Here is a 10,694-nt window from a genome sequence, read left to right on the forward strand (position 1 = left end):
AGTAATGGCGCTGCTCCTTGACCGGCGAGGAGACCAGATTGTTATTACAGAAGACATTATGAAAGATGCAGCAGGAAGTGGTAATAACCCAGTAATAGCACTGCTCTTTAACCGGCGAAGAGACCAGATTGTTATTACAGAAGACATTGTAAAAGCTGCAGCGAGCAGTATCTTTGGTGATGGAGTAATGGCGCTGCTTCTTGACCAATATGGGAACCGGATTACTATTACAGAGGATATTCTTATAGCTGTAGCAGAAAACGAGATCAGTGGTGAGAAGATAATGACGGTACTCCTGAACCGATGCGGAGACTAGATTATAATTATAGAGGATGTTATTAAAACCGCAGCAATATGTGGTCTAGTTAATATTCTTAATGTTTTGGCCCAGCGGAATCTGGTTATGTCTAATTGGCATATATGGTACCACGTCTCGAAGTTCTATTAAGCGGCATGCGACGGAGATGTTTAGATTATTGAATAGTTGATAGATCAAGGAGTAAATCCAGATCTAGGTGATAGTTGGGGGCGAATACCGTTAGGTGCCGCAGCGGCTTACGGACGCGAGGAAGTCGTTAAAATTCTAGCGTAAAGAGGAGATGTAAATATTAACTTGAGGATAGATTTTGGAACGTTGCCTCTTTTTTTCGCATTCGGACGTGGCTTTGAGCGGATTGTGATAACTCTAATGGAAGCTGGTGCAGATCCACGATTGGTGGATTAGAATGGAGATACGGCAGCTATTTATGCAAGACGGAAAGGGCATGAGAGAATCGCTAAGATACTAGAGCGTGTAGGATAGAAGACGATTATGTATCTATACTATCAGTTCAGTTGCTCCTAAACCGAAACTTGGTGACTCCGAATTAGAGCTTCGAACCTCCTAAGATAGCAGACCCCTAAACTTAATAAAAGATTTGATGGGACCGCAGATTCTTCTCTATCCATGGTCTTATGTGTGAGTACATGACACTAATCAACTTATATTGGAGTATAAAGCTGCTCCACTTACAGTGTCTGAAATCTCGATTGTCTAATGAAGACGGCAAGAAATAATGAAGATACGTCTATGATACAATTAACCGCATTTCTCATTACTGAAGGCTTATTATCAACGCATTGCATCTTTAAACTGTAACATTTACCCCTTATTTTGAGGGATTCACTTATGTGTACACCGAGAATACAATGTCGATGGACTATTTCAGTGAATACTACGGTTAAGAGCTGAGTAGTATTGAAACTAACACCTGAATAGTCATTGGGTCACAATCGCTAATCATTTTCTTATGACTCAGCTGCTCACTCGTAACGTAGTTGTATGATAAAGCTTTCAAAGCATGAGTTCTTTAACAGCTATTTCTGGCTCCGGTCTCCTTATACAACCGCCAAGAGTTAACATATTAGATTCCACATGGTTCTTCACTGAAACAGAGATGGTATTTACTCATATTTTCTAGCCGTCCGGTATTACTGCTACTAGGCAGGTAAAGATCCCTTAGCTCCTCGCCTCGTTATAACATATGACTAAAAACATACTAAACTACTATTGCTGACTATGCTCGATATTAGACGTTAGTGCGTATTGTTATCGCCCAATATAATGTCATTCAATCGCTAATTGCCACCAATGAATAGAAAAGAAATCAAAGTAAGGTCAAGTGATACTTTGAGATAATAATAGATCTATATACATATATTACGTTGCTATTCCAGATCTCGCGTAACCTCTGTCCATTGCGCAACTCTCCTTATCCCATCCTCCCCTAATTTAGTGATATATTATAACTGTTTCGCAATGCGTCTTTTTTCTAGTAGTCTTTTCCTCAAAAGACCAGAACGACTTTGTAGCCACAACATTTGGCCCTTTGTCGTGTGGATATATTTCGCCCTGTGCATCTTCAAAAGAAGTGACCAGGGCTTCATGACTTTGTAAAGACATGATCCACTCTCTACGAGCTACAATACAAGCATTTTGGAATGCATTGTAGTCTAAATGCTGACTATTAATGCTACATATTCTCAGTAACAGACAGCCAATTGTAATATCTTGAATAATAATACCTTTCAGTGAAGTCCTTTGCAAAGTTATCAACGAAACCTTTGGATCCGGTGTCATCGTCATCCTGAAAGAATAGTACCCTGAAAGGTTCATCGAAGTAATTGAAAAGAGTTATTGATCCATTATGACACTTGTGACGCTATGGCTGGATTGAACTGTAAATTCAACGGAACAGGAATACTCAAGGGCAATAACTACTTGAAATGTAATAAGCTCCTATTAGGCATACTAGGCTTTATATAGAACCGATTAAAAAGAGGGGTTAAAATGGCTCCACATCCAACTCTAAGTAGACGTAATCCGCACTGATCTAAGGATGTCTCGGACCTTCAAAAAAGCTTCATGTGGGGATAACGGTTACGTTGGTGACTCTGATGAATCAATTCGGTCGACACTGGCCTTTTGCTTATGAAGAATATTTCCAGGGTTACCTGTTAGTGTTAGCTTTAGTGATTAGTTTGAAAGTAATTGCACCGACTGCATGCTCAAGACACTTTGAGCATCGTAATTTTCGTATCCTATGCGCTTCGACAACGTGAGAACACAAAGCATATATCCGAGTACCAATGCCCCCCATCCGCCACGCGCGCTCCAGTTTCCTTTTTCCCCCCTCTCGATAGCTCCTCCATCTTACGATGTCCAACAATTGCTATGGCAACTTATCGCGGTGACAACAGACTCTGCAATAAGACAATCATTTCACATGTACTGTCTAGCGAGCGTGAAGTCAAGCGGTGTTACGGCACAACGCGTCAATCATCATGTTGGTCGTGAAGTCTCGCTTACCAAATGGTTGACACAAAAGCCGAATACAAATCAAGTTCACCAGAAACTACACAACTGTTGGTATCTACCAGCAGTCAACCATATGAATACTACTGTACCGGCTAGTGATATCTGTCCATAGAGAAGCAAGCACAGTCATGTTTCGAATAAAAGTGACGCATTCCGCATCCTCTTGTAGGCCTCACATGACACTAGAAGCTTCTCTCATTGCTGCTTCATTTGCTGGTCTGTTGTGTCAACTTCACGACGCCGCCTGTCGAGCTTGGGACAAGTTGTTGAAGCTTCGACTCAGAAAGCTTTACATTTAAGACTTCTGTGAGGCTGATACCGTTCTAGTACATCTGGTTCGGGAAATCTTTTCCGCATTCTGAATGTCAACACAACCTACTTGTTGCCTCCACTCTATTAGAGCATAATTTTGATCTAAGCACTTCAATCCCGAACTCCAATACCAAAAGCCCCATAGACCAGAATAAGCTTATTTTACATTCACTGAATCATGGCACACTCTGAGCCACTGTTAATGCAGCGTTTATAAGGCCAACTTTGTCTTGTATTTCACGATCCAACTTCAATTGTACAAATATCTACTATATCTTGTATATGTACAACTGATGATTATCCTACACCATACTCCAGTAGTAAATGACGTTAAAGCGATAATGCACTGTCCTGCAAGAGTTTTTGTATGTCATTCATTTAGGTTTGGAACCATGACCTATGAAGAAGATGTGACAGAAAGAATGGCCATGCCACCGTCTGGTGGTGGCACACACCCCAAATCGTTGCCGACCCTCATCGAAGTTACGCCAAGATATTGACCATTTACGGCTGCCCATGCGCCAATAAGGTACAGCTTCTGGAAAGTGTCTCCAGCTAGGTTTAAAATGTCAAAGGAAACCTGGTCAACCTTCTTTTGGAGTACGATGGCCTTGCCGTCAACAAGCTTGCCGTCGCCAACCGCCCGCAGACGCTCGTCCCATATTTCTTGTGTCACGTTGTGTCCAAATGTATGGCCCCTTCCAATTCCGCCGCGAGCATCTTTCAGCACCAGTTCTTCCTTGCTATTTGGTGAAGAAATCGCTGCATGCCAACCGGCTGAACCTGGGACATAAGTGGGCGCAATACTCTCCTTTAACAACTGAGTTTCCATGGCATTCATTACTCCTGCCTCCAATAATTCATCGAGTTCTTCGAGTATAATGCCCAAGAAACGCTTGTCATGGAGCAAAAAGATGGATCGTAGATCGTTGGTGCAAACGCGAGCAATCTCGCGCAATATCTCTGGAGGAAATTCTCGAATCTCGGCCTGTACCATATCTATGCTGATCTGCCACACTCGCTCCAGTTCTTCGCTATCCTTGACGGCGCACGAAAGATGGTAACCAGTAGGTGAGTTCGAATCTTCTGTAAGCCTTAGGTCAGATGGTGAGATTATCCGCATCTCTTGCCCGGTCCTCTGTTTAAAGATGTCTGGGAGCAAATGGATGTCAAATCCTATCCATTGTTTCCCAAGCAGAATATGGCCAGGATGCGATGAGTCAAAGAGGCTCACAACGGCATCGCCGAAAGCCTACGCATAAGAACCACAATAAGATGATGTCGAAGAACTATTTCGGGACTCTGTATATGCTTACCACGGAATCGTGGCCTGTCTTCAGCCCAGACTTCTGGAGGCCAGCCCTCTCAAATGGTTCAGTCGCAGCCTCAATATAGAACCAGGAGTTATATGGGAAACGAGCATTGATCTCACAAATGATGGGTTCACATGGGTTCTTGGAAGTGGCCGAAAATAAAAAATCCGGGCGTGAACATCCTTGTCTCCCAGCATATCTTGGTACAATGCCAGACGAGGCTATCCACTGATGCATCTGTTTAGATTGGAGGACAAGAGCGACAGAAACATTGTAGATCTCATACCCTAAGTACATCTTCTTCGTATTCGTCTAAAGGCATTCTTGATGGGAAATTTGCTGCTTCGTCTGAGAACCATCTCTCGATGATATTGATCGTGACTTTCCCCAGTGCCGACTGTATTTGAGTGAAGCGCGCGATTAATGAGGGATGTATGTATGTGTGATACATTGTCTTGGGTAAGGCGGCGCCTAGAAAGGTGAGCATCGGTGGCCCAGTCTGGATATACTCGTTGTCTGCTTTCCTCTGCTCAGGCGAGGTGGTGAGCTCTGTGGTTCGCACTGGATGGCCCTGGCGAATGCTCTCCAATACATCCGTAAACCAGGTCAGTGGCTGACAGGGGCAAGGTTGACATGATTAGCTATCTGTAGTAAGGGATCGGCATAGAAGGAATAGAAGGAACAATTCTGTTTTCTAAATAAGACGGGAAACAGTTGGATCATTATATAGCCTTTGCTCCCCCATAGATAACAATGGATCTAAAGAAATACGCATTTGGCCAGTGGGACTAGGACAGAATATGTGACTTATCTCACAAAGAGTCTCTTTAGTGCTGAGTAAGATCGGACGGATTGCCTGGTCCAGAACAATGGAGTAAATGTGTAATTCACTTCTATCGATTCAACTTTTATGTGAGGCCTTTGAGGCGAAAAAAGCTCGTGTCATGAACTAGTTACACGAGGGTGGCAGAGCTATTTTCGGTTTCACATTAAGGGCAGCTGAGGTTTGTTGAAGATATCATGACTCAATAGGAAGAACCTTTGAAGTTGGCTGTGAATCACAAGGGCACAAGTAAACCAATATATATATAAACGAAAGTTAGCTCTTTTAAACTAATAATATTGCTACCCAGGCAGTAACTATGGCTCTTAGGTAGCAATCACTATACAACGTGATTATGTACTTTTGGGTCGGGGCAAGTGGAGGTCGGAAAAAACGAGGTCATAAAATGAATAAGTGCATACATGCAGCAATGTAAACGCCTAATTAGCTCAATACTAAATACTAGACAAATACAGTTATGATAGAAAATACTAAAAGTAGTTAACTATACTAGAAGTTGCTAGAGAAATTTAGATATACTAGCAGCTATGAGAGAAATATAGGTGTAGTAGTAAATATCAGAGAAAATATAGCTATAGTACCAGATACTTAAAGAACAGGTGTATTATTTTAAGGCGTAGGTGTTCGAAATATTCTGGTCTTGGTTTTTCTGTCCTCCGGCTTGCGGGGTTACACGAAATGATGCTGACTTCCATGATGGAGTCTGGCGACTCCAAAAAGTGGGTAGTTGAGCCCCCAAAGAGCAATCTTTTATTTACTATGATATCGTGGCCCTGAAAAGAACAGTACTGCATTGAGAAGCTGTGTGTTCACTGTCCCAGAACGATAGAACGATACAGTTACCCCCTTGACTCTAGGCGCGCGATTTCTCCTGATTCTATTATAGATCAAAGAATAACACTTGCAGTAGCCGGATTTTCCTGTCTGGTTCGCAATTGTTTAGGCAATACTTGGGACCCTAGTTAGTGCTGCTTCTTTTTTTCTTGCTTACCTTGTGGTGATGAAACCATAGTATTTCCCGACGACAGAAATTGAGAAGAAACTTGGTAAAATCGAAACGGAGCTCGAAAACGTTAAAAAGAATACGAACCATTTGGACTTGAGGCCGTCCGAAGGCAGTCTCAGAGAGATTGAAAGGGTTTCGAAGGCTATTGCAACAACATTGCCAACTGCAGGAGAATTTAAAATATGGCGAGAAATTTTAATATCAACCGGGAACAATCAGCATGAAATGGGGCAAGTTTAATGGCTTGCTATGATTTCCCTTTGGGACACCAACAACGACATCTCTAAGCCGAACATCATTGAGTGGATCGTGCGGATCCGGTCGATTCGGGGCTCCGCCACCCACGCCAACCAGCAAGCCGAATCGAATATTGTGCAAAGGGCGAATCATGTGTACCGTGGGTTGTGCAGCAGCATTTGTTCCATAGTTACCTGACCCGGTGAAGGCAATAACAACGTTATGTCCTGCCATCCGGCCGAGGAGATAACTGTTGTCGTCTCTTGCAGCCGATGGAAGTTGTTCATGTTGCTCATCTAGCAAGCCTTTGCACCGTTGAGCTCACACCGAAGCGCGCAGATCCACCCAAAAGTGTATGCATGATACGATAACTGCTTCTTCTCGCTGACTCCAAATGGCGTTGGTTCTTCAGGTAGCCCAGAGTGGGACATTGTTCAGCCGGCTGACGCCAATGTCTAGCTAGAGAGGGAATAACAACAGCGCTAAAGAGACGAAGGCTAATTTGTACCAGGCACTGGATTTAGGGGTACATCAGTAGAGTTCGACGGTCTTGGCCAGTGTCTAGCTATTAGTTGAATGGTGATACATTGTTGCTTGGCAATAGCTTGCTGTCGAGATGAAGGAATCCCTCATGTTCCGCATCTAGGCAGCCCAAAACGTGGGGTTGATTGCGGGGTCAGCTTATAATTACCATGATGCTGCTCGATTGGTATGGCTACATGCTCGCCTTCTGCGTTATTCTTCCATGTTACATAAGGTTGCCATTGTCTTATTAATGTAGGTCTGAGTCTTTTGTAAAAGATTTCAACGTAGTATACGTAGTTTAGCAGTATCTCGACAATGGGGCTCGCGGGCCATCGATAAACTCAGTGGCGCTTAGCTGGGCCAATGTTTAAGCTTGCCACATCATATATAACTTTCCACCAGGATTGAACCAACAGTCGGGGAGGGGTTTCACAGACAGATGATAAATCTTACCATTTCCTGTCATTCTACCTGTATGGTAGGTAGTAACTGAAGTTCTCTTCTTTTACAACTATTGCATACATTCACATCTTAGATTCTCTAACTCATATTCCTACATTGCCCCATTACCACACCTATCACCGCTCTCGGTCTATCACGTCATGTCTTCAATATCACTAAGCAACAGACAATGGGATTCAACTTGGAACGGCTTGCCGACAGAAATTCGACTTCTCATCTTCAAAGCCCTTGCGCAAGACGGCTGCAGACTGAGTCCCTTGGCCACAGTGTCTAGAGAGTGGCAGATAGAGCTTGAGCGACATAACTTTGCTCGAATCAAACTAACACCATCGCGCCTCGCTGACTTCAATTCGATGATTCGTCGCAATCGGGCCTTTGTTGCCTGTATTTGGTTCTGCTTGGAACTTGATGAATATGATTGCACTTGGTGCTGGCCAGGCAATGCAGGCGCGGAATTTGACGAAGCACTCGCTATCAGCGACACAGATCACTGCCCTATTACCACGTCATTCCATACTCTCTTCTCCATTCTCAGCACATGGGATCTTACCGCCAATTTGATACTCGATATTAGTGTCTATTCGCCTAGTGACTCAAAACATTTCTTTAAGTATCTGACCTTTATGCCCGATACTGCTTTAGATACGCTAGACGGTCGGCGTAACATACAGCATATGGTATCAAAAAAACCAGTCCATCATGACCCTAGACATGGATGGGTTTTTGGTGGTTCATACCACCCTCCACCTCGAAGGGTGCTTCTCAAATCTTTTCATCCAATCATGGAAAGAAGGGCCGTTTGATAGTGATCAGTCGGAGCTACACTGGTGGGATCGGCTTCCATCGGTTCCTGCGGTAGTGACTTTGCTTCTGCGGCAACAGAACCGCCGTAGATGGAAGCCGAAATCGCTTGCACATATGTTTGCCCGTTTTCCCAGACTTCAAGAAGTCCACTATGAGCCCTGGAGGGAATGGAATTTTAAGCAGGGGCTTACAGATAGACGTGAGTGTGGCTACATACCCGAATTATTGCTCGAGATCATCTGGCTAGGTACAAGACTGCTAATAATCCGCATCTCGCATTCAGAGTATCCATATCTTTTTGAGTCTATCCGACGTTTCAACGGCAATCTTAAAAGACTTGTGGTTTTCGAGAATATTAATCAACAGTATCCTATGCATATGCAACGATTCCCATTCGGGGTTGAAGTATCTGGGTGCGACATTATTCGGAAACCAGCCCCTGCTGTTAGCCGGATAGTCGCGCTCACCAGCCTTAAGCTTGAGCATCTCGCAGCATCATTTATCGTAGATGCTAACCACTTCTTCAACATCGAACCCTCTTGGGAATGGCCAAACCTGACTTCACTCGTGCTGACTTCAAAGTTACTTGCACCAGAAAAAAGTCCAATCGAGATTGGAGCTATGCTTCAGGCCGCAGCAGCAGTGGCTACAAAGATGCCAAAACTGAAGACAATGGAGATTTGGAACGGACGAAAGGGCGTCGCGGCGCTCTTTAAGTACCAGGTGTTTCACGATATACAGCAAGCTAGAATTACTTGGAGAGGCACCTGGGAATTTATCATGGAACCGTCCGTAATCCGGGCTTGGGAAGCTTTCGTACAACAGCGCCATGGTTGGAGACTTGATCTAACTCAGGAACTACTAGATGAAGCTACTATTAAATCCCACGGAGACGCAATTGGCTACCTTATGCTTTCAGGCCAGGTCATTCGACCCATCTCGTTGCAGCAGATTCGGATAGAACAAAGAGCACTGAAGGGCGTAATGACAAGGTCAGAATGATTGAATAATAGATACATATATAAAGTGCTTTTGCATATATAGGAAAGACAAGCCAGCACCACAAGTCTACCATTAGGCATTCCAAGGCTTAGATTTAAAACCACATGAATCGCAAATGATAATACCAGAAACTAGAGAAATATAGCTATAGTAGCAGACAATGGCGAAATATGGCTATAGTAGCAGACACGAGAATGAAGTATCTATAGTAGCTGAAAGCAGTAGCAGTAGCAGACACTTCAAAAAGCTAAGTATCTACTCTCTGCTAGTTTGTTTATTTATTTGTTTTATTATTAACGTCCACTAAGTAATCTAGTTATATAAGTCCTTATCTAGGTACTAGGACGGTAGGAGCTGCCGAGTTTAGATTAGGCGTTCGCTATGTTTTAATGTAATAAAGGAAAAGGGGAAGTATTAATCTATTTTATATATTTATTTCTATAGGGGGGGGGTTATATAGGCTTATTTCCTCTACTAATTTCTAAAAGTCTTTATACCCCCTATTACTAAGGAGGTATTAGATATAGGTAGTTTTAAAGTACGCCTCCCTCTTTAATATATTAGGGAAGAAAGGGGCTATTATATAATACTTTATAAAGTACCTTTATATCCTTAATTCCCTATATTTATAAATAGGCCTAGTGTTATATTTAAATCTTTTATAGTATTTTATAAAGTCCTTATATTTAAACCTTTTAGCTAGTAGCTTATATAGGATTAGGTATAGAAGATATAACTCTAGGGGTATAAAGGGGGCTTTATAAAGGCCTTATTTACTGGCCTTATAGGGCTCTAGGTAGTTATTATTTTAGTTATTATCTTATATTTCCTTATATTTCTTTTTTACCTACCTTTTAATAAAAGTAATAGTAAAATAGTTACTTAAGTAGTAAAGGAGTTTTAAACCCTCTTTTACTAGTTAGTTAGCTTTTTTATTTTCTAATATATTTTTATAACCTAGGACCTAGGCTACCTTTATAATTACTTATAAAAGTAGTCTCTAGGTAATTTAACATAGCCTTATATAAGCTCCTTAAGATAAGGCGGAAGTTAACCCTAGTATTTTATCTACTACTACTAAGTTATTTAGGAAAAGTAAAATCTCTTAAATATTTAGGTCTATAAAAGTATATATTTTAATTAGCTTTATAACTTTAAAAGTACCTACTACCTTAGTATTATAAACCTTTACGTTAATAAAAGGACTATATACTATAGTTTTTTTAAAGTTATAGTATATAATAGTGTAACAAGCTGAGCTCCTATAGTGTTAGTATAAGAGGAATTCCCAAGGGATAAACCTTATGCTAGGTTTATGTTGGCGGATAGGCC

General features: G+C 42.1%; 4 protein-coding genes across 4 annotated transcripts; 2 read left to right on the top strand and 2 right to left on the bottom strand.

The window, feature by feature from the left end:
- M431DRAFT_17704 (hypothetical protein) lies at positions 1–316 on the top strand (the record flags this gene model as incomplete). The annotated part of the gene is made up of 1 exon (XM_024913085.1): positions 1–316. Exon 1 carries the CDS (start codon positions 5–7, stop codon positions 314–316), a length of 312 nt encoding a protein of 103 aa, XP_024774069.1. The 5' UTR covers positions 1–4.
- Positions 317–3,566: 3,250 nt separating this feature from the next.
- Positions 3,567–4,969, bottom strand: M431DRAFT_87557 (hypothetical protein; the record flags this gene model as incomplete). The annotated part of the gene is made up of 3 exons (XM_024923810.1): positions 3,567–4,421; positions 4,486–4,710; positions 4,769–4,969. 3 exons carry the CDS (start codon positions 4,967–4,969, stop codon positions 3,567–3,569), a joined length of 1,281 nt encoding a protein of 426 aa, XP_024774070.1.
- Positions 4,970–6,533: 1,564 nt separating this feature from the next.
- M431DRAFT_483175 (hypothetical protein) lies at positions 6,534–7,000 on the bottom strand (the record flags this gene model as incomplete). Its single annotated transcript, XM_024916102.1, has 2 exons — positions 6,534–6,874; positions 6,895–7,000. 2 exons carry the CDS (start codon positions 6,998–7,000, stop codon positions 6,534–6,536), a joined length of 447 nt encoding a protein of 148 aa, XP_024774071.1.
- Positions 7,001–7,696: 696 nt separating this feature from the next.
- On the top strand, positions 7,697–9,729 carry M431DRAFT_496324 (hypothetical protein; the record flags this gene model as incomplete). Its single annotated transcript, XM_024917481.1, has 5 exons — positions 7,697–8,353; positions 8,376–8,559; positions 8,644–9,170; positions 9,216–9,352; positions 9,717–9,729. 5 exons carry the CDS (start codon positions 7,697–7,699, stop codon positions 9,727–9,729), a joined length of 1,518 nt encoding a protein of 505 aa, XP_024774072.1.
- Between the last annotated feature and the right edge of the window lie 965 nt (positions 9,730–10,694).

This window comes from Trichoderma harzianum, assembly GCF_003025095.1.
Source record: "Trichoderma harzianum CBS 226.95 unplaced genomic scaffold M431scaffold_7, whole genome shotgun sequence".
NCBI lineage: Eukaryota > Fungi > Ascomycota > Sordariomycetes > Hypocreales > Hypocreaceae > Trichoderma > Trichoderma harzianum.